At 39.5% G+C, this 24,591-nt stretch overlaps 2 protein-coding genes across 2 annotated transcripts in view; both read left to right on the top strand.

Moving 5' to 3' along the window:
• tcf4 (transcription factor 4) overlaps nucleotides 1-5,447 on the top strand; it is a 170,229-nt gene extending 164,782 nt beyond the window's left edge. Inside the window, 1 exon segment of the mRNA XM_081613724.1 lies at nucleotides 1,421-5,447. Within this exon segment, the coding sequence (XP_081469850.1) occupies nucleotides 1,421-1,469 (49 nt within the window). The 3' untranslated portion in view covers nucleotides 1,470-5,447.
• A 13,841-nt stretch (nucleotides 5,448-19,288) lies between these two features.
• LOC103460411 (uncharacterized) overlaps nucleotides 19,289-24,591 on the top strand; it is a 34,994-nt gene continuing 29,691 nt past the window's right edge. The window contains exon 1 of the mRNA XM_081613914.1: nucleotides 19,289-19,363. Within this exon, the coding sequence (XP_081470040.1) occupies nucleotides 19,289-19,363 (75 nt within the window). The remainder of the gene's footprint in view (nucleotides 19,364-24,591) is intronic.

Raw genomic sequence — 24,591 nt, 5'->3', positions numbered from 1 at the left:
ACTCTAGAAAGAAAAACGTTAAAAACTGAAGAAACGACAGAAAATATACACATTTTTAAAAATAAAATAGAAATATTAGAAACATCTGAATGAAAAATGAGCTTTAGCTGCTGAAAAACTAGTTTTAATATTTTGGTTTTACGTTTGCCATGAAACCAAAAATATAAAAAAATATCTGCATACTGTAAATGATTGAACAGGAATAAAACTTCCTGGTTTCTTGATTTTAAAGTTTAATTTCATAATAATCATTTAGTAAAAACGTCTCTGATTGGCTGAACTTTGAAAACAGATTTTAACTTTTTGTTGTTTTTTCTCTCCTAGATGAACCGAGGACCTGCTGACATTAACTCTTTGCTTTTCTTAATGTAGAAACGACGCCGGGTTCTTCTTCTGTGGTTTTTTTTTTGTCTTCTCTAACTCCCAGCCGGTCCTGGCAGCCGGCGATCTCATCGGCAGGAGATTAAAGATGCAACATTTTAATGAAACAAAGCAGAAAATAACAGTTTATGATGAGTATGAGAAACAGTTTTCACTGCCTAGAACGGCGGTTCCCAAAGTGTGGGTCGGGAACCGCAGAGGGGACAGGAGACGCCAGATAAAGGGTCGCAAAATGATGCTAAGAATCACAATGTTGTGGTCCTTTACTGTATGGAAGGCCAAACGAGGCAAAAATAAGTAAATAAATGTACCATTAAAATGTAATACACGTTTTAAATTATAAAATTAAGTAAATGTATCATTTATCGTGATAAATGTCGGTATAAGACTTTAGATTTATCATAATTACGACAAACTAAAATCAATGACATTTAAAATCCCCAGAACTGTCCGTGTGGTCGGGATTATTGTTTCTGAAATATTTCTGTTTGATTATCCGTACGGTTTAGGGATGTGATAAACAGAAATCTATAGATTATCGGTAAATATCGGTTATCGGCCATAACAGTGATTAATATTGGATATTAATATCGGCCTAATTTTTTTATCGGTGTATCCTTAGCATAGTTTTCTAAAAAAATAAATAGTTCATATTGTCACTTTCATCATTATAATAGTGCTAAAAGATATTGTGATAAATCTTTTAGTCCATATGGCGCACCATTACTGCCAAAACATTTGCTGTACCGTTATAAATTTTATGTCTTTTGGGTAAAAAGTCGCTGGATGTTTGTGGCCCGAATTACTACGCTTTTAAAAAAAAAAGCAAAAAATAAAACTAAAAAAAGAAAAATGCTTTTTGTTTTGAAAAGTTATGGAAGTCTGAGGAAAGTCTGAAATGTGGACCTTTCAGATTCCTGCAAATGGCCGCATGTGGCCCCCGCGCCTCACTTTGGACACCCCTGGCGTACCGCCTCGGTTTGTTCCTGTGTTTTGGGTCAAGTCGCCTCTTCTGACCCGGTTTCCGTTTCCTCCGCAGGTCCAAGGTGCCAGAGTTCATCAGGATGATGAGCGACCACTTCCTCTGACGGCGTTCTCCACCGACCAATCACGCGCGCCGCCTCTCGCTCCAGCCCGACCACGTAGTTCCTCCGGGTCAGATCCGCCTTCGTCTCCTCTGTGATCTGTCGTCTCCTCTTCGCCGCCATCTTCTTCTTCTTCTCCTTCTTCTTCTCCTTCTTCTTCTTCTCCAGTCGACAAAATCGGACTTCAGAGTCGCATTCGTCGCTTTCCGGACGTTTCGAAACGGCAACAGACAAATTCCCTTGGATCCGCCCCAGGAACTCTTGTGCTACGTGTTTTATCAGCATTCCCAGGACAAAAAGGCTCTATATAAATATATATAGTAAATATATATATATGTGTGTGTGTGTAAGAAAGCAGAAAAAGTTTAAAACTCGAGGCGGGCAGCGAGGAAGGTTGGGGGTTCAGGAGGGAGCAAACATATCAAAGTGTTTAAAAGAGATTCTTGTTTTTTAACGCAACATTTGCGCAGCGGTTGATCGCAGCCTCGACACGGCACTCTAGCGCCGCACTGTGGATGACGCTGTGCCTCACCTCCTCTCGGATAGACGCACACGGAGAGGATTCCGAAGAGAAGAAAAACTCCCTCAAACAGCTTGGGAATAAGACAAACCGGCACCCCGCAGGAGCGCTTAGGCGCTTCTGTCCAAACCTGCACAAGCTCGTCACGTTTCTGTAGAGGCGAAAAGTACAAAAACGGTTGGGAGTTGGCGACCAAACGGCCCGGGTAGAGCGAAGAGTCGCTGAGCAGACCAAACGGCGCTGACGCTAACGCTAGCTTAGCACGACAAATCATGGAGAGATGAAGGGAAACTTGGGACTGGACAGCAGAGCAAATCACATTCCTTGAGCCGCGCTACTTGAATCAAGAGCTCCAAGATGGAAACGCGAAGCGAGGGTCAGAGAGGAGGCCAGGGAACAATCACCATGGCGACGGGGTTCCGCTGCCGCCCAATCCTGCCCACGCTCCAACACCGGTGAAAGGGGGCTTCAAGATGGCCGCCGCAGGGCGGTAAAGTTCAGAGCTCATCCTGATTTTCACCAGCAGCAAGAGGTCAGAACAGGAAGTGGAAATACTTACAGACGAGTTGCTTCCATTAAACAAGAAGCTAAATTAAGTTCAAACATGAACGAGTCACTAAAAATCATGGATGACGTAAGAAATGTTCCTGGGCGATAAATCGTCCCGGAAGTTATTGCGATAAACGATATTGTTGTTGTTTTTGATTTTCAATCATTTTAACTGATCGATCATTTATGATTTAAAAATTACGTCATCAGAGGAACTGAACCAAGAGACTGTCTTCAGTCAGAGGCTTCTTCAGATGCGCTGCAGCACAGACTGCTACAGGCTGTCCCTGCCAGCAGCTTCAGGAGCTACAGTAACTCTTTGAACTGAGCCAAAATATAACATTAAGTAGAAATTTTAGCATTTTAGGGACCAAAATGAAAATAATTCATACAAATAACAAAAAAAATAACAAAAGGAAAACATTTTCCAAACCAGTTTGTTTAAATAAAACTTTAACAGAACCTGCAGGTGTGTGTGTGTGTCTGGTTTCAGTAAAATCCAGAAGTAGAGATAGTCCTGAAAGCACATTTTGTTTTTTCAAAATAAGTTACTGCAGTAAATGTCTCCAGTTTCTAATCGATCCGATCAAAACTGACATGAAACCGTCTCCCCAGTCTGGAAGCCTCCTTTCACCCCGGTTTGACCAATCCGCCCCAGTTACTGGACTGAACTGGCCTTACCCCCCCCCACCCCCCCTGCCCCCCCCCCCTCCACACACAGATGCAATTTGAACAGTGACAGTTGAACCGACGTGCCTTTCTTAGAGTCCATATCATGGAGGAAGACGTTTCATAGGATGCAAGCTTAGGGAAGCCTGTTGTTAGCGGTTAGCTTCTATGCAGTCAGGTTTTTTACCAGACCTGGGAATTTAAAAAAAGATAATTAAAAAAAAAGGTTAAAAAAAAAAAGTATTTTTTTGGATAAAAAAAAATAAAGCAAAAAAAAACAAAAAACCTGTATTTAATGTACTGTATGCTTACCTGTAAGTAGACGGCGTGTTCTGGAGTAGACGCTTCGATTTAGCGAGACCAGCCCCTGTCCCAGTCCTCCCAGTCCTCCCAGGCTCCTGTCCCAACCCTCTGTCCACGGTGGACAGCTGCGTCTCTTCTTGTATTATAGCTTATCGGCTTTTTATCAATATTTGATCGGCTTGTCCGTAAGCCCATGTAGTCTTCAGTACTCAGTGTGTGGTTGTTGTAAAACTACTTCTTTTTTTTTTGCCCCTCTTCTCTTGCTCTTTCTTTTTTTTTTAAAAGAACGATTTTTGTTTCTTATTACTTTTTGTTGTCTGTTCAGGTTTACATGTCTAATAGAAAAACTGTAAAAAGAATAAAATAAAAACAAAACGAAAGGGAAACAGAAGAACACAATCCGCCATCCAGCAGCTTCGTTCGAATCCCCAACATCCGACAGGAAGGCAAGGAAACTGGAAAGAATCTATTGAATAAATAAATCGATCTATATATAAATGTACAAAAGTATATACGATATATAACGAGGGTGCCGTTTCTGTTTTTTATTGATATTATCAGTGTTTGTTTTTTGGGGAGCAGTAATTTTGTCACAGACTGAGCCGACAGAAAAGGCGACGCCCCTCAGTGTTAGAGATTTTCACCTCCACTGCTTCGTATTCTTCGTTACGGCAAGTACGGCATCCTGCACGGGACAAAAATAACGGGACCGGAGTTCCACAACGACGACGACAACACACAGACATTTGTAAATTGTATGCAACAAAAATTGCAAACTTTACCATTATTTTGAAATTGTGTATGTAAAAGTTATATTTTTACATGTAGACGGTTGTTATTTTGTGTTTTAGAAATATGTTGTATCGTTTTGTTTTTCTTTTTTTTGTTAAAAGATGAAAAAGTACAATTCAGTGTGTGTTCAAAAAAAAAAAAAGTGTCGCATTGAAAATGTAGTGAGATCAAAAGTGATCAAAAACTCATTTGTTTTTTTTTATTTTTACTACGTTTTTATCTTTAAGGGTTTCAAGTCGAGGAATCGGAAGTTAAAATGTTCCCGTTTGTTTTTTCCCCTCGCAGCGTTCGTTACGTCTTCAGTTGCAGAGATGTGTGTAAATAGTCATCAGCCGGTTTCCGTGGAAACGCTGGAGACGCGACGATCACGCCGGCGAACGCTGATTTTTATTTTTTATTTTTAACCGGTGCCAACTTTTGGTTTTGGTTCGGTCAGAGCCGACTCGCCAACAATCCTGTTAAGATTCCTGCCAAAAATCACAGCGTCTCAATATTTTTTTAAACTGTAAAAGCGAGTTGAACACATCTGTGCAAACGTCTTTTGGATGGTTGAACAAATTTTTTTTTGGGACAAATTTCAACTAACTGGTAGCCAAAGAGTGTAAATCAGCTCGGCGCCCCCTGGTGGCTGTGGGTCGACTACGACTGCTTTTGTTATCTCGAAGAAGGCGTGTAAATGTTGAATGAATGGAAAACCCTCGGCACCTGATTGGAGATTAATATATGATGATGATGATGATATTAGGAGAAGATTGGAGCTAATATAAAGGAGCAGAAACCTGCCAACAATCTCATCAGCTATTTCCCCAAAAATCAAACGGATCGGATGGAGAGCAAGTTTTTAGTGTTTGCCGTTCAGATTGAGCTGCTCTGACTTGGACCTGAGTCAAACACTAGGATCAAATCTGCTAAATGTGTTTTAATTAATGTTATTTTTGAGATTTTCCATTCATATTTTCTTTGTTGTATACTCGTCTCCCAGATGACAGTTTCCTCATTTTGTCCCCCATCGGCTCTGTTAGCGGAGCTGCTAACTTTTCGTTCCTTGTTGTACATACACTCCTCATTTCTCTTTTCAGTGACTGTGCCATGAGCTTTGTAATCTGTTAATCTGTACCAGTTTAACTGCAATAATGAGTTGAATTCAACATTTACTTTTTTCTGTCGTTTTTATGTCTGTCCGTGTGTCACTGGGTGTTTTATGACAAATGACAGTTAAGTACGATAAACCACACAGTTTCAGGAACCATCTGATTTGTTTCACTTTCAAAATGTTTGGATGTTCATTTCAATTTAAATGTTCTGGTTGCTGGAACAAAAGGGGAATTTAATTATTTGACCATAAAAAGAAACGTATCAAACTACGAGGTTATAAAAACCCACAGAGCAAAAAGCCCAGTCGGTGTTAATTTAACTCTTTCAGTGTTTATGTAGTCCACACTCTTCAGAGTGTTAAAATCAACTCTGAGAGTTAACATAATTCAGAGTATAAGCCCAGTGTTGATTTAACTCCCACAGAGTTGATATTAACTCTTTCAGTGTTTATATAGTCCACACTCTTCAGAGTTAAATTAACTCTGGGCTGTTTGCTGTGCAACATGCAGGATGATGATCATGTTTGGGGCAAACATTTGTTTTACAGAGGATAATATTTCTGTATAATATAATTTTCAATCACTTCATTAGTTTCTTATTATTTCTAATTAAATTGAGTTCAATTTTAGCTTTGGCTTCTGCTAAATACCATGTCGGTGTAACGTGTTAGCATTAGCATTAGAGGTAATGTTTATGATTAGTGCTATAGGGTTAGCATAGCTAATGGTTTAGTTAGCAGTGTTAGCTAAACATCTTGTTTCCATCTGGTGAAGCAGGAAGTTGCTCTCAGAGGTTTCTGTGTCGTTTCCTTCAGTGGTTCTTGGTGCAGCGCCCCCACAGGCCAGGAGGGGAACAGGTTGGTTTGATTGAACCACAGCAGCTGCAGGTGGAGCAGATGATGAAGTTCTGGTTATGAACCAAACCGGGTCAACCGGACCATCAGGTGGGGAAACGGCTCTGATTTTAGGCAGCATTGCTCTGCCATACGGGCACAAACAGGCTCCTGCATTTGGGTCCAAACTCACTTATATGAAGACAGAAAATGAAAATGATAACCGGAGAGTAGCAGGAGAAAGTTGTACGGTAGAGACGTGGATCTCAGAGGCGATTGGTTCCTTCATCGTCTCTCTGCTGCGCCTCAAACCCGCAGAGTGTCTCATGCTGCGGCTCGGCGTTGGCGGCCTGCTAGAACCAGCCCGGAGCCTCCGGGCCTCAGCTGGAAGCCGCTCAGGATGACGGATGCGATGTGTCACTCAGGAGGTTCTTCGGTTTGTTCCCACCGGCGATCTGACGTCGGCTCACCTGACGCTGCAGGAGAAATGGTTCACATGCTTCAAAGTATTAGTTTTGGTATGAATCCTTCAAAGCCAGACGTCAGTGGATGATTCCAGATCAGCAGCTGATTGACACGACTTAAAGATCGACCTTTCCTCACTGCAGCAAAATCATATTTTGACTAAAACCTTACTTTTTTTTTTTTAAGAAATGTCAAAATTGTTGACTAAATTGTGGGGGTTTTTTATCTCATCTTTTCCTGCAGCCATTGTACAGAGCATATAGCGGGAAAACCATCTGACCAAATGAAATGGGGCTCTGCTGGGGTTGCTAGGTAACATGCAGAATTCTGCCTGGGTTGCTAGGTAACATGCAGAATTCTGCCTGGGTTGCTAGGTAACATGCAGAATTCTGCTGGGGTTGCTAGGTAACATGCAGAATTCTGCCTGGGTTGCTAGGTAACATGCAGAATTCTGCTGGGTTGCTAGGTAACATGCAGAATTCTGCTGGGGTTGCTAGGTAACATGCAGAATTCTGCCTGGGTTGCTAGGTAACATGCAGAATTCTGCCTGGGTTGCTAGGTAACATGCAGAATTCTGCTGGGGTTGCTAGGTAACGGGCAGAATTCTGCTAGCGTTGCTAGGTAACGGGCAGAATTCTGCTAGCGTTGCTAGGTAACGGGCAGAATTCTACTGGCGTTGCTAGGTAACGGGCAGAATTCTGCTGGGGTTGCTAGGTAACGGGCAGTGCCTGCTGATTTGTGTCGTTTTAAAATGGCTCATTTTTCAGACACTGAAAACATTAATTTATTGCCAAAAAACAGCAGGATTTTTTTTAAAGTGCTTCATCTGTTTTTAGAATCAGCAGAAACTCAAATGGTAAAATGTGAATTTTGGATTATAAAGCGGTTCTTCCATAAACTCATCCAGTTCTTACATTAAAAAAAAAAATCATCCCGGTTTCACGTTGACCCAGGATCATAAACCTAAACCTGATGTGATTCGTGACCTTCTGACCTCTGGCAGCTCTGGCTGACGAATGAGCATCTGAATTTGCGGCGGTCTGTTTTTGCGGTTCGCGGTCGCCGGGTGTCGGTTTCAACGTGACGACGAACAGAACCTGAACCGGGTCCCGGCACTCGCTGACCCGGTGGTCGGGTTCCCACTTCTCTCTCCACGTCGAATGTTTTCCAGAACCTTCAGCTTCATCATCACTTTTCAGCCTCAAGTCGTCTGAGCAGATTTTATCTGCCTCATGAAATATTAATCTCACTCATGCCTGGAGGTTCAAGTCCAGAAAAACAACCAGTGATAAAGCGGCTCTATCTGCTGTATATCTGTGGCTTTTACGATCACAACCTGTCCAACGTTTTGTCCCAGAACTCTGAGATAAGGAAGGACTGAGATCAGGTCATCTGTCCGGCCTGAGGGCTGGACCTCCATCTGCCCTCCTGGTTGGTCTTCAGATCATTTTTCTTTGTTATTTCGTGTCTAAACCTGCAGGGAAAACGGATTCGGTTCTAATTCGACTGTTTCTGACATGCTGGGCTGCATAACTGACGTATTTCAACGCTGCTCAGATGCAAAGCTGCAGGTTTGAAAGGTTGAACTTCAACAACAACAGATTTTCAGTCAGTTTTGTTATATTTGGTCCAAAAATATTGAATCTGTTGATTCATAACATTAAACCTTTAATACATGATAAAGTCGCAAAACTTAAAATTTATATTATCACACCAACTCAATGTGTTTGTTGGAATTATGTATATATTAGCATTTTGAATAGACATGTTAGCTTAAACATTGTATGCGTTGTGGTGTTAGCCTCAAAAAAGAATGAAGCAATATCACTCAGTGTGTTACGAATGGCAATTAAGCTGTTAGCATTGTAGATAAAACACTGGTAACATTTTAAAACTCATTGATAAATATGTTATTGCAGCTTTAGCATATCAGGAAATTGTGCTAGGAAGCTAACATTTCAACTGTTAACTTGCTAACAATTATCAGTTATTGTCTAAGCAACTTGGCATGTAATACCAAAACTATGTTAGCATATATTAGCATTAATATCTGACATACTGCAAAAGTTTATTTCGTATTTATTCTGTCAGAAAGTTTAGCATGATCATTAAAAAGATGCTAGCAAGATGTTTTCATCCTAGCAATATTTTAACATCCAATTATTGCATAGTTAGCATGTCAAAAAATGGTTAGCATCAGTATTTCTAAATATTTCAGCAGTTTCTCAAGGATATGAGCATGTTACATTTTAGCATTAATAGCTATAATTAGCATTGTCACGAACTGTTACTATTATTATCATAGGCGTAAATCCCGAAGGGGGGCCAGGGGGGGTCTGGACCCCCTCAATGTTGGAAAAGTCTAGAATTGTCCCCTCATTTAAATAATATCAATATGAAAAGGCAAAATAAACAAAGAACAAACTAAATCTGCCATTTATCTCAGAAAAAAATAATGAATTGTTAGGTTCCCCCCTACCGTTATTAGAACAATGGTTCAGTCCAAAGTGAAGGAGGAGCAGCAGCTGAAGAGGCGCTAAGCTAGCTGTTAGCTGTTAGCTGTGACTCTGCATCACTTTAAGCAAAACACATGAAACACGTTTTATTTACTTTCACTGCTCAATAAGAAGAAACATCAACAATAAAGATCAGACTGCGGTTTGTTATTTTCTTACTTTGGCTGAATCATGATAATCTGCCTCGTTAGCTAAACGGCTACACTGCTTTCATAAACATGAGCTTTTTTGTCAAAAGTAGCAAACATCTAATTCATATTTAACTCTTTAACTGTTAGTTAATTAGAAGAGTTTGAGGAGAGGCTGAGCAGGTGGAGCAGCTGGAAAAAACAGGAAGTTCTGCTTTTATTTCTCACCGTCTTCAAAATGGAGAGTTTAAAACCACAAAATAAAATCTGAATGTTTTTCTATATGAACCCTGGTGCTTTAAATGTTACCTTTAAGTCATGATACTTCCCAGATATTCATTTGTTCTCAGCCAAAAATTAAAAAAGGCTTAAAAATAAAGTTATAATTCAACTTGAATTGGGAGCCGTTTCAATAAATCGACGAATTTTAACAGTTTCTCATTAAAGCGTTTTTATTTAGAAACTTACATTTTTGGTAAAAGTGCAGACGGAACAAAACTCGTATAGAAGCAACATTTGAGTTTTTCTCAACAGGTTAGTTGGAAAAACACGTTTGATTTGCATCACTAGTGATTCTCCTGGTTTAAAAACGTTTTAATTCACATTTTACGTCATTTTTCACTGTAACTTAGCCGACAGCCCAAAATGTTCCAGTTTATGGTTCCCCCCAGTGAAGAGGTGAGATTTATACACTTTATTGTTATATGAACGGTTATTATTATTGGAATTATTACATTTATTCATCGTTTACTTTTTACTCATGGAGTTAAAGTGTCGCATTTTCTTTAGATTAGAAGTTTTTATAATTCAGTCACTTTATTTTGAAACAATGTAGAAAAAATGATGGCGGCCGGAAAGGAGCGTGGAAAACTAACATTACAAAACCCAACAGTAACAACCAGGAAGCGGAGGATTTACCGCGCCGGAGCTTCAGGACGTTACGTCAGTCACTTCCGGTGAGCGTGAAGGTGCTGCTCACCTGGACGCTGCACGTTTCTGTGTTTATTGGCCGTCACGCAACTTTTCACCTGCTAATCTCAGCTGGTTTAAGGTCAACAGGTTGGTTCTGACGCTGCAGGTGATCAGCTTTATGTTCTGTACAATAATAATAATAATAATAATAATAATAATAATAATAATAATAATAATAATAATATCATTTATTCAGAAATGTTATGGAACATTTGTCACAGCAGATCAGCTTTACAGGAATGAGGGATTTGAGTGAAGCGTTACTCACGGTGTGTGTGTGTGTGTGTGTGTGTGTGTGTGTGTGTGTGTGTGTGTGTGTGTGTGTGTGTGTGTGTGTGTGTGTGTGTGTGTGTGTGTGTGTGTGTGTGTGTGAGGAATGTGAGGCGTGGCCGCAGCGTTTCCCAACAGAGCAACACTGAGTGACAAACCGGGCGGAAACGTCCTCACCTGTCCGTCTGACGTCATGAAAGTTAATGAATAATCTGGTAAAAAAAATAAAAAAATTAAGAGAGGCGGGTCAGCAAGACGTAAGCTTGACGGTAACCATGGCAACGGCTTTGTAAACATCGTCCAAGTAGTTCTGACGGAGTCAGGTGAAGGTGTCGACCAAAACTGGATCGTTCATTTAGCAGCTTAGCATCTTTGATGACTTTAGCATTTTTGCTAACTGGGGTCGTTTAGCGCTCTTAGTTTCCCTTAAATTTTGTTTTAGCTAATTTTTTAGGTTGATTTTTAAACTTTGAGTTGAATAAAGTTTCGGTTTTGGTTATCAGTTGTTAATTATTCTTTGGGGAGCTAGATGTTTATATTCAGGCTCTTATTTTGAAGCGGGTGACGTTTTTTCATAAGCAGCTGTACCCAGAATGCAACAGTGCAGTGTAAAATCTTTCTGACCGGCGCCCCCCTGCGGTCAGTCAGGCTACATTAGCGACAGAGTTAGCAAAACGTCCTGAAGCTCAAACCGAACAGGAAGCCGGACATAAATGTGTAGCATTAATATCAACACATCTGAATTTTGTGTCTTTCGTGCGTTAGCGTTAGCTTCCACCAAGTAAAATGCTACTTAGCATTAGCAGAAGTAATGTTAGCGCTGCAGGGTTAGCGCAGCTGTTTCTAAAGCTCAGAAATGTCAAAAACCACTGATGTGTTTTTTTTTACATGTAATTGCAGCTTCCTGTTGGGATTTTATTTTGTAAATTCACGGTGGAAATGGACTTCCTTCCATCGCTACAGCCACAGGGTCAAATCTGTTCTCTGCTAGCAAAGGTTGAAGAAACAACTGAGCTGTTTTAAACCAAATGTCAAATTCTGGTACAAAAAAAATGTTTCAGAGTGGTTTTAAAATCACATTTAGTTTTCATCAGTGAAAAGTACAAACGTTTGATTAGTTTTTTTGGCATTTAGAGCGGAGAACATTCCAGAAATATCTAAACATGGACAGATTAGCTTTTGTTATCCCCATAAAAGGTTTTTTACACGGTGAGAAAGGAATATTTCACGCCTCTGAAAAACTTTCTAACTGGAATCCAAACCATGCTGGTGTAAATAAAAACGCCCTCTGAGTCCTGCGGCGCTCCGTCCCGCCCTGTCTCCTCCCACGGGTGCGTCAGAGCGCCGGTGCGCCGCAGGTGAGCTGACCCCGCCCACGGCGCCGCCTCAGACCGCAGCCTGTCAGTTGGCGGCAGAACAGCGGAGACTCCGAGCAGCGAACAGGTAAGAGGCTGATGGTTCACCTGTCTGCTGGGGTCAGAGATCTGCTCCCCTCAGAGGTCAGGAAGGAGGTTCAGTTTGGTGAAACGCTCTTAAAGGGGCCGCGGCTTAACCAGAACACCTGGTGACCTGCAACAGGCGGAACTGAACTTTTAACAGTTTGACTGAATTATGTAGCGAAGTGGCTGGAATTAGTGTTGGATCCATCAGAAGGTGTTTTTATTCCAGAGTAAACGGTTCAGGCGGCCATCATCAGCCATCAGGGTGGAGATTAAACACCAACCTGCGGTGAAGCTGGTGACACATTAACTTTCCTCTGGACCGTCAGCCGCCAGCTGACTGCTGATGCAGGCAGTTTAAACCATAAATGCAGGTTTTTTTTTCCTGCGCGGAGATGAACTTTGGTTTTATCAGGAGGAATTTATGAAGCTTCATTCGGCTGTTTGAGGAATGAATGGAATCAAATCCATTTTGGTTTGTGAAGCGAGATGTGGGCGAACCAGAGAGTTTACACAGTTCAGCTGGAAAATCCTCCCGTTTGGCTCGATTTGTAATGTTTTCTCCTTCAAACTCGGTTTGATTGGGGATCAGAGCTGCAGCATTTGCTCCGTTTTTCTCTTTTGTCAAACGGACCAAACTGTTTGAAAACCCTGTTCCCCTCCTCGCCAGTGGGGGCGCTGCACCAAGAGCTACTGAAGGGGCCACTGAGGGCAACTTCCTCCTACACAAAATGTAAACAAAATGAACTGCAGTCAGGTTTTAGTGGTTCTCATGCTAGCGCTAAGCTAGCACGGGAAACAACTAGCTTATTTTTTTGGTTGTTTTTACCCAGAATGCCGTGCGCTGTAGTCCGTTTCCTGTTTTTAAAACGGCCTCCGGTCCGGTTCGCGTTCACATGTTCAGGTTCACGGCTCACCAAACGGACTGGACCGGACTTTCCAGACAAACGGACTGGAGTTGGGTCAACAGTGACGCTTTAGCTCATTAGCAGCAGGGAGTGATCACTTCACTCATCGGGTTGTTTTGGACCAGATTCTTCAGTCCAGAACCGAATCATTAGGAATTATTTGTAGCTGCGCAGGTTAATTTAGCGGTTCTGGTCCAAACGGGACCGTGAAAACTCCCTCCTTCAGGCTGGACTCTGGACCTGAAGAGCGGAACCGCGCAGCCGCTAATCTGGAGAAGGGGTTAAAGGTGAAACCTTCACGGGTCCAGACGGGTTTTCACCGTTGGCATGGCGACGGCGTGCATGTAGCTGCAAGCTGGGACTGAAGTTTCGTTTTGATTAATTTGCTTTTAATGCTTTTGTTTGTGTTTCAAGTTGGCAGCTCAGATAAAGATCTGAGATCTGAAGTTGGCTGGATGTTTACAAAGCCTCTACAGCTGCTGAGGCGTTTCTGATCAGACAATAATCAATGATTAACATCATCAATATTAATAGAATAGATCGTCGACTCGATAGATAAAACATGTTGATTATTTTAAAAAGTATTTGTTGATAGTTGCAGATCTCTGATCTGTAGAAACGGTTTGCTCCATTTGGCTGGGAATACTTTAAATTTACATTTTTCTGCTATTTGTAAAATAAAACCTCATGTTTTTGTTTGTTTTAATGGAAAAACTCAATTTATTGAACTGCAGCTACAGTTTAAAGTAAAGTCTGAATAAATACTGAACTGAAATCTTACTCAAAATTAAATGTGTCCAAAAAAAAAGAAGCTTATTTTAGCCAATTAGCCCCCAAAGCTAGCTACAGTAGCAGGATGCTAACATGTTTGCTGTTTGTATTAATTTAGCTTCTTAATCATATTTGACTAATTTTTGTTTGTATTCTGTTTCTCAAAAGATGGTTTTCAGCTTGTAACTCATAAGCTGCTGTCTTTGCTAGCTTAGCCTCTGCTAACAGAAGGAGGCTTCGTTTCAATGCTACTACATGCTAATAACCTGGTTTCTGATACTTTTATATCGAGTTTGGCCTGATGTTCTGTTATAACACTGGACAGTGCTATAGCTATGGCTGCTGATGCTAAATGTTGCTAGCATATGAAGCATCTTGTTGTTTGCTAGCAGGATAATTAGTTTGACTTTCTTAGTATAAATTTAAAGCAGAAATAATGAAGTTTATATCTGATGTGTCACCAGTTCATGTATATTTCACGTCGTTTAGGCTTTTCTTTGCTTTTGGCCTCCTTCCTCTTTGTTAAAATAATTAAGTGTGTTAGCTTCAGACTCCCGTCGCGCGGCGTCTCTCTGTTTCTGTCCGCGGTTTGTGTGAAGTGGACGACATTCTTTTCTTCCGCCCAGGAAGTCGACCAACCAGACCGACGGGGAAAACACAACTGTTTTCTCTCCCAGGTTTTCTCGGCACACACCCACCAACGAGTTGCTCCTTTTTTTTTTTTGGACATTTCACCCTACAGGCTGCGTTTCCTGCCCCACTGGCCTCTCATTTAAAATACTGAGCAGGTCCAACTGGAGGACGTCCGTCCAGCTGGACGTGTTTGTTTTGCCCATAACTGTTTCTACTAAATACCAGCAGGTAGCTGCTACTTCCTGTCCTGCTCAGGTTACAGTTTAGTGGATTAAATGCTGCGGCTAACAAGCTATGCTAACCCATTCTACATTGTTCCCCCCACCCCTGTTTGAACAGGCTCTTCCTTTAGGTGTCCCTCGTCCAGCAGACCTGAGCAGACCCATCCTCCTGTCTTTGTTTGGACTGGGTTTACTGGTTTTGCTGGTCTTTACTGTTTCCAGCTTCAGTCTGATCAGCTGAAGCTCTGAAAAATCAATGTTTTTAAAGCTTTTATTTTGGTAAACTCAACTCAGAACTGGTGGTTTTAACCTGGAAACGTAACAAAATGTTCATGTTTGGACATTTTGTCACCAAACTGCCACAAAGAATCATCTAAATTTCAATTTTTTCAAAGAGAAGTTCATGTCTTTCACCAATCAATAGGAACCAGCCGATGTTGGTTTCCATCTTGTTGTTGGTCATGTGACAGTGATGCAGTGAAGGATTGTGGGTAACTGAAGCTGAAAAGCAATGCTTTGTGGTAATTTTATGTCAGAATGGAAGGAAAACAAATGTAATATTTGGTAAATATCGGTTATCGACCAAAATGTTCAGCCCCAGCTTCCATTATTGGGTTTTAGAGAAAAATCTACTTTTATCAAAATCAAGTTAATATATTTTCATGAATGAAGAAAAACCTAAATTTGTTTGTGATCTAATGGCTAAAAAATATTTAATTTTGTCATTTATTTTGTAGACATTCTGTATATAAATGGAATAAAAACAGTAAAACTGCTAACACTCATTTTGAGATTAAATTTGTAATTTCTGGTGGTTTGTGAACCCCTACGGAAGGCCTCAAGAGCCAAATGTTTGTTCCAGAGGTTTCACACATTATTTTTTTTTATAAACTTTAGCAAATGGATATTTTTTTATTTCCACTCTTTGATGTAATTTGGCTTTCTTCCTGGGTTTCGTGACTCTTCCAATTTCCATAAATCTGGTCTGTGTGAGAAAGAGTTATCTGGATGATGTCACTGTTTTTACAAAGCTTACTCCGCTCCCTGCTAATACCTGCTTTCAGAGTCTGTCTGTTCACGTTACCTGAGCCTTTAGTCATGTCATAAAAGTCGGATGATCTCATAGTATTTCAGACGTACCCGGTGTTGAAACCTCAGTTGTAGCATCGTTATGCTAATGAGGAGACGAGAGCTGGAAACGTTTTTATACGCTTGAATAATCCAAACTGGCGGTCGCATTTTGCAGACTTCTGATCACTTCAAGTGGAAAAATGTTCCCCGATTTCAAAACTGTGGCTGAAGACGGAAGAATTAGAGAATCTCACCGAGTGTCTTGAGATAAAAATAACTTCCACGTAACTTTTCAGAAAGATGTAGAATCTGGTTTAATCTGAATTGAAAAAACACCATGTGGGGTAAATTTGTTCACATGTGTTGACTGGACTGTGGTTTTAGTGAGTGAAGGAATGTTTCACTATCAGCTTCTGTTCAGATTGTTGAATTTTAATTAAACTCAATGAAAATTTAGTCGTTATTTTTTTTTTTAAAAAGGTAAAAATAGATTTTGATTGAATTTCTCTTTTTGGCCTGGCAGTCAGAATGGCCGCTCCCTGAAGTAGAAATGTTTAATAGATATTATTCACAAACGGACAGATTCTATTCTCATATTTCTAGGTTATTCCTGCTCTAAACTGCAGGATCGGGGATTTTTTTTGTGTGTGTGTTTTAGTTTTTTTTTGTACAAATTAGTGAAATATTTGACTCCGTTTCATATTATTTAAGATCCTGCAGTCTGGCGAACAGACAGAGGAGTGGAGTCTGTCTGTCTTTCTGTCTTTCTGTCTGTCTGTCTGTCTGTCTGTCTGTCTGTCTGTCTGTCTGTGTTTGCAGCTCAGTGTTGTTCTGACGACATTCCTTCAAATCCACTCGATCGTCTCTGCAACACGATCCGAGTTTTAGCTTTAAATATGTAACTTTTGAAGCTGAAGTTCTAATTTATTCACGTTTTAACGACGTCGCGTCTTTTTCTACCCGTTTTTTTTTGTTTTTTGTCTCTTTCCGGCAGGAATGCATCATCACCGTTGGAGTATTTAGCCCGTCCTTAGAGCGATCCGCGCTTTTTGTCTTGTGTGTTTATCTCTTTATGTGTCAAACTGTCTGGAATGAGCAACACCTCACAGAGGAATCTGATGGCTTTTCTCACTGGCTGGTTGGAATCCAGGTGATGAATCTTCCCACAAGACGAGGATCAGGGATCTATGATCCGTGGCTGCAGATCTAATCTGCTAAAGCTCTCGCTCTTGATGAAAACACGGGGCTTTACTGTAAACTATGAGTCGTTTCTAAAGATTTTATCACTCGTGTTTGGATCGGTCTCCTGCTGGCATTTCACAATAAAACGCCTAAAATGGACGGAGATGTAATTTAATCATCTGGGACAAATTAATTTGGCTTTAAAGGTTTTTATTTTTTATTTTTTTAGGTCTAGTGAAAAATATTTCTGTTTTGTGACTTTTTACACTTTTATGTTGTTCTGCATATTTTGCATGAGAAGTGATTTAATTTACATGATTATTATTATTATTACTTGAATTAAACACGATTGTATATAATTACAAAAGTGAAGTGCGACACATTTATTTATTTGAATAGATGACGTCTTTTATTTTGAAGAACGCTTAACAGGATCTGGTTCTGTTTCCGTCACTACCCGTCTTGCTTTTGTTGATTTTGTGGTTGCTATGGTTACGGACAGCCGTCGCCGTTATTTTTTTTCCCCCTTCAATAAAAAGCGAACAGGTTCGACAGGAATGAGGGCGTGGAGTTTCAAACGCATCCAAACCGGTTTCTAAGGTGACATCCTGTTCCCTGAGGGACTCCTGGCGGCCATCTTTGATCGTTTCTGTGGTTCTGGACTGAAATGATTTGGTGCTTTTGAAGAACTTCCTGCGTGGTTGAAACGTTTTTTCAGTCTGAAGCCTCTCTGGAGAAAAAGATCCAAAATATTAGAATTAATTTATATGACTTTCTGTTATATTAAAGTTTTTTCAACCACTTTCATTAGAAAATATTTAGTGGGGTTTTTTATAATCATTTTTCAGATGTTCAGAATCAGAAATTAATATAAATATGAAGGTTTTTCATTTAAAATAGTTTAGATTAATCATTAAATCTGTTGGAGTGAAGCTGAATTTTCTACTTTGTTTTAATTTTCCTGTGTTTAATGATTTATACATTAATTCATTAATAATCAAACTGAAGATTTTAGGATTATGTTTTATTTACAAATCCTTTCTTGCGGTTTTCTGTCCTGCTTTGCTCCGACATGTTTCTGATTCTGATGCTCTGGTTTCGTTCATATTGGAAAATAATTCGCAGTTAGAAGAAAAAAAAATTAAATATTCTGATCTCTACTTCGCTCTCATTTAGTGCAGCAACTAACGATTATTTTTAGTAATAATCTATTATTATTATTATTATTATTATTATTATTATTATTATAATCGCAGTAATCGATTACTCTGACGATTAATCGATTAATCGTTTAAAAAACTTGCTGCGTTCTGCTGATTTGTTTTATTAAAAAGCTACTGTAAATAATTTTTATACAATATTATGTTGTATAATATATTTTAAATAAGAAGAAACCCATTTTAGTGTCTATGATAAAAAACCTCAGCGTTCCTTCAGTAAACTCTTGATCACTTGCCGATTAATTGTTTCGTTTTTGCATTAAGTGATTAATCTCAAAAGGTGCTTAATAAGAGTTTTTTTTTTTTTACCAGGTGATAAATTCTGGGTGGATCAGATTTGTAGACAAAATGTTTATTTAAATAATAAATTAAGCATATTATCTTCATTGTTGCTCTTTTATCAGAATTAATGTTTTTGACTCTTAATACTCCAGGTAACAATTAATAGATTATTAAATTAGTTGACGATTATTTCGATTAACCATAAGTAATTTGATTAATCATAAATAATTTGATTAATCATGATTAATTTGATTAATCGTTATTAATTCAATGAATTGTAACTAATTCGATTAATCATATATAATTTGATTAATCGTAATTAATTATGATTAATCATAAATAATTTGATTAATCATAAATAATTTGATTAATCATAAATAATTTGATTAATCATAAATAATTTGATTAATCGTGATTAATTCAATGAATTGTAACTAATTCGATTAATCATATATAATTTGATTAATCGTAATTAATTATGATTAATCGTAATTAATTCTAGTAATCATAATTAATTCGATTAATCATACCTAAATCGATTAATCGTTTCTGCTCTTACTTGTCTGAACTTTCAGGACTTATTTTTCTGAGCTGTCTGCTGATTATTAACGCATTAATCTGTATTTTTCACAGTTTTTGGGCCTCGCTGCCGGTTTAGCTGCCCGTTTTCTCGCCTCTCCAGCCTCTGAACTGAATTCTCTCGCCTCGGAGTAATTTTGTTTCTAATGGTTTCGGGTTTGAAGGTTTTCAATCTGCTCGTTTCCAGCGTGTCGCCGTTTCTGGCGCTAATGGATTTCTCTCTCTCTCTCTCTCTCTCAGAGTAATTATTCATCTGCAGCTTCTCCTGGAATCTCTTAGTTTATTATTTAGCATTTTTCAGCTGCTGGTGTTTTTTTGTTTCCTTCAGGATTTAATGAGCGTTTTGCATTATGCATCACCTCCCGGCTTCGCTCCGACATCTGGGGAAGTTGGCTTCGCTCCAACATGGCGGCCGGCGAGCGCAGCTCATTACTCGTTGGGCCTCGACGCCACCGGGCCCGGAGGAACCGGCCGGACCCGGTGGGAGTCCAGGCGCTCAAACGGCTAATGTGGCAGCGGAACATGTTCAGGTTCTGGTCGGGGAACTTTAATTCTGGGTGCATAATGTTAGAAATATCACGTTTTAAACGTCAGAGTTTGGTTTACCGAGTCATTTTAGTAATTAGTTTATTCAGATATTCGGATCTGAAATGTTTTTTTGTAAAGTCATGAAGTTCTGAGACTTAATTAATTAATTAGATTCTAATGTGTTAAAATATAAAATATTTCTTTATTTGTAAAACTGATACCAAAGTATAAATTCACAAAATTATCGACATTAATTAATTTAATGTTTAATTATTCTCTGGTGTTTTAATTTTTAATTTCTTTAAATTATTTTATTTTTTTATAATATTTTTTTTAATTATTCTTTTTCATGAAGTTATTTCTTATTATTACTTTTGTATTATTGTGATTTTATTGCAAATATTTAGACTTTTTTTTAATTTTACTGAAATTTTTCCATATTATTTCAACTTTTTTTGTAATATTATGGCTTTATTTTTTTAATTTATTCTCATTTTATTAATTTTTTCTCATTATTTAATATATTTTTATAATTAAGGTTATTAATCCATATTATTTTGATTTCATGTTATTGCTTCGTTTTTAGTAAAACTAAGAATTTAAACCCTTAAAATTAAAATCTGCAGCATTCATGAAACGGTTAAACCTGTGAGCATAGTGAGGATTAGTTGTGCTTTAACTAGGCCATCATTTAGACGAATCCATCAGAAACATTTATTACAGTTGAATATTTCATGGTTTTGGAAACTTGGCTTAAAAAAAATGACGTAGTTCATTAAAAGTGTTTTAGTTTGATAGAGATGCTAACGTTAGCTGACCTGATATGCTAATTTTAGCTAGCGTTAGCATTACCTCCCTACATTAGCAACAATCGGCACCAACTCAAGTCAAAGAAACATGAAACATTTATAAAAAAAATTATCAAAATCCTCCATCTTGTTTCCATCTGGTGAAGCAGGAAGTTGTTCTCAGAGGTTTTCATGTTCTTGGTGCGGCGCCCCCACAGGCCAGGAGGGGAACCGGCTGGTTTGTTCAAAAGAAACATCCGAGACGTTTAATTGATGTGGAAAACAAACTGAAGGTGCAGCAGCTCAGAAATGTAATTTAACTTCCTCAGATTATTAATCTCAATCTGATTCCAGTGAATCTGGAATCTGTTGAAGTGAAAACCAGATGCTGACGTCACAGAATGAAACTTTTTAAAGGTTTAAACTTCATTTTTACACGGCTTCCACACGAGGAGCCGTTTCCACGGTGATGAAGCTGACCCTCCCGGTCCGCACTGGTGGGAGTGAACTGGTTCAAAGTGCAGCGGCGTTCTGGTCGCCGTGCCAACGCTGTGAGTCACGAAGGCGTGTTGCTGATGAATGACTTTATTTATCAGCATCGAACACGACGGAACAAACATTAAATCTGGTTTAAAGAGTCGCACAACAGGCCAGAACGTCATTTATGAAGAAAACATGGAAAAAATAAGTACACCCCTTAGCTGGTTAGGAGGGAAAACGTCTCGGTGAGGATCAGCGGATCAAACTTATTGATTATCAGCAGGAGGTTTCAGGAAGACGAAAACTGAATCTGTTCAGAGTCGGGAGCTGATTCCCAACTCTGAACAGATTCCTGACTGAACAGTTTCCTGACTCTGAACAGATTCATGACTGAACTGATTCCTAACTCTGAACAGATTCCTGACTGAACTGATTCCCAACTCTGAACAGATTCCTGACTGAACAGTTTCCTGACTCTGAACAGATTCCTGACTGAACAGTTTCCTGACTCTGAACAGATTCCTGACTGAACAGATTCCTGACTGAACAGTTTCCTGACTGAACAGTTTCCTGACTCTGAACAGATTCCCATATTCCGTCCTTCTCCTCTTGAAGTCTTTGGAAGCTGCTGGAGTTTTGAATTTAATCTTTATTTATTTAAAATGTTCCACATCTGTGGTTTTCCTGAGTTTTCCTGGAAGTTTTCCTGGATCAAAACGACGACGGGAGCCGAGCGTCGCGCTGCGTCTCATCACAAAGGAATCGGACGCGCCTTCAGACGGGAGGGAAAGTTTTTACTCGCGTCCAGTTGAGTTTTTCAGGTTTAAACCTTTTAAATCTGACATTTTTCAGATTATTTTTCATGTTTTTGCTCCATTAAATGAAAAGTTCCTGCCGGTAAAATGAGGTTATTTGTTAAAGGATGAAGGTTTTTATGTTGCATAATGTGTGTGTGTGTGTGTGTGTGTGTGTGTGTGTGTGTGTGTGTGTGTGTGTGTGTGCGGCCCTCGTTAAGGCGGCCTGCTTATCGGGGCGTGTCGGACCTGGAGTCGAGCCCAGGGCGTCGCCGCCTGAACACTCCCTGAGGTGGGAATCCAACCCGGAGCGAAGCGCCGACTTCACTTTCAGTTCCGGTTCAAATTCACTGAAAATGTGACCAGATTTATAAAATCTGCAGCACAAAAACGTAATAAATGAAGTTTAAGCACGTCGGCGGCAGCAGCAGCAGCAGCAGCAGCAGCAGCAGCAGCAGCAGCACGTCGGGCCTCTGCTCTGCTGCAGGGGGCGCTGTGTCACATTTATGCATCTAATCAGCGAATCCCAACTGGAGAAGAGAATACGGGAATAAATTAGTGCTGAAATTAATTTCTTCCTCCACTGAACCTTTTGACTTTCCTCCATTCTGTCCTCTTTTCCTTCCCTTCATCACTCCTTCTCTCCTTTCCTTGGTCATTTCCTTCCTTTGCTTGCTTCTGCTGTTTCATCCTTACTTCATCTTTCCTTTTCTCTTTCTTTCTTTCTTTCTTTCTTTCTTTCTTTCTTTCTTTCTTTCTTTCTTTCTTTCTTTCTTTCTTTCTTTCCTTCCTTCCTTCCTAGTGATCTTTATTATTTTAATCACTCTGAATGAAGGAACCCTGACCTTTAACCTCAGCACTTCTCTTCTTCCTTGCTTGTTTCCTTTTCTGTCTTTTAGCCTCTCACTTTGCTGCCAAACTTTTTTAGCCAATCGGGTCGTCTCCTCAGCCTGAGTTTCTCTCTGTAGCCAATCGGGTCGTCTCCTCAGCCTGAGTTTCTCTCTGTAGCCAATCGGGTCGTCTCCTCAGCCTGAGTTTCTCTCTGTAGCCAATCAGGTCGTTTCCTCAGCCTGAGTTTCTCTCTGTAGCCAATCGGGTCGTCTCCTCAGCTGGCTGACTCTCTGCCAGCTGCAGGTCGTCGTTAAGGTCGTCTCCATGTACACAGCGGCTCGGCCCACCCAGCCGCTCTCCCACGGCCCAAACCTCCGTTAGTTTGAGCTCCGGCAGCAAAAGGCTGAACATGAACGACTCTGCTGGTCCCACTGTGAGTATTTCACAAACATCAAAATCTGCTGCTGCTGCTGGTTGGATCGGATTTTATCTGAACTCAAAAGCGCATTTTTAGAACTTAATTCTTCATTTTCTACCTAAGGAACGGTTGTATGGAAACCCGTAGCTGTCAAAATACAGAGTAAATGTAAAAAAAGAAAAAAGAAACGTAGACATGATTTGTTGTTTTGACTAATAAATGAAAAATCTCAGTAAAGATACATTTTTACAAGCAACATCCTACAGTTTTAGCATGCAGAGCACGTACCACCAGAGGTACCGGCACCACAGTTTGAGAAACATAGCGGTAATGCAGATGCGTCTCACTGAAATTGCAACGTAAAAATGAAATTTCTGTTTGATGTAAATCTGTTTCATACATAATTACGTATTTGAAGTATTTATTTTTGATGGTTTTCATTATTTCTGACCAATGAGAAGATTTTGAATACAGAAATGTTGCATTACGGCGACTAATGTCGTAAAGTTTTGTACAAAATGAGGTTAGAGGTTTTGGTAGAAATGTAAAAAAGGTTAAATGTTTAATTTGTAGATAAAAACAAATAAAAACGACATTGTTTGTTCAAGCTAACAAAGGCTAGCTGTATTTTTAGCTAACTGTTTCTAACATACAACTATTTGTTATCTAATATTAATAAACCTTAAAAAAGGAAATAAATCACAGTTAAAGGTTATAAACGGTATTTAAAGTTTGAATACACGTATAACCCATCAACAGTAGGTAGCGCTGTTAGTTAGCATGGAAGCTAACTTCTAATTAGCTTCCAAGCTAATTATCAGTAAAATTATAATTTTTTTTGTTTCCCTAAATAAGCATTATCTGTTAGTTTAAAACCAAATTCAAGTCCAGATTAATTTTTGTGTTACAATAACAGATTTATGAGCTGTTGGGTTAGCGACATGCTAACTTTCACTTAGTTAGCAACTTGTTTTCAACTCTAACTCTGTCAGTTTTGCCAGTTGTAGTTTAACTGACACCCAGTAGATTTTTTTAGGTTGATTATTACTTTGAAATCCTCCTAATGTTGTTGTTTTTGGTCAATAATTGCCTTAAATCTGTATATTTTTACCCAGTAGCTCTGAAGAGCTTAGCTAATATCGCTAACATCCACGGTTAGCCTCTGAAGGATCCCTGCAGAGTTATTTACAGCTTTTAATGATGCTTAGCCGTGTTATTATTTTTATTTAAAACCATAAAAAGTGAGCCTGTCTCCTGGAAATTACATTTCTATAGAGCTAATTTGTTTCTCCAATTACATTTAGCTGTGTACCATAATTAGCGGGAACATTAGCAGCATATAAGCCTAATTCCCAACAGACAGGGTCATGAGCAGAGAATTACAGCGTCTCGCGTTCATCAGGCGCCGCGTCGCTTCGTAATTTTACGGAAGCTGAACAAAGTTTGCTGGGCTTCAACTTAAATAATGTGCAGCTTCATCGTTTCGTCCCGTTTCTGAAGCTTCCAGAGACGAGCTGAAGCTCAGCAGACGGTTCTGATTGGGTGTAATCAGCCATCACAGCGTCGGCATCCGGCCCACTCAAGCTACGACTTCTTCAACTCGCACTGCGATGCTGACGGCCGTCCATCTGTTCAGGATTACGATATTCCTCTGTTTTCATGTAGGTGTGGAGAAGAACAACGAGGCTCCTGCAGATTTCGCTCCTGCTTCGTCGTTTAATTGCTCATTAAATCCTTCACAACCTTCGCAGGTTGAATTTTCTCTTTTTTCTTTTTTTTGGTTGCATGTTCTTGAAATTTGTTTAGCCTTTAAAAAAAAAAAGTCGTCTCGCGTTTTTGAAAGCGTTTAATTAAACCTGCAGAGGAGGA

Source organism: Poecilia reticulata, chromosome 12 (genome assembly GCF_904066995.2).
Source record: "Poecilia reticulata chromosome 12, P_reticulata-male-v2, whole genome shotgun sequence".
Classification (NCBI taxonomy): Eukaryota; Metazoa; Chordata; class Actinopteri; order Cyprinodontiformes; family Poeciliidae; genus Poecilia; species Poecilia reticulata.
Note: the sequence above shows the minus strand (reverse complement) of the source record. Positions and strands in the feature narration are given on the sequence as shown.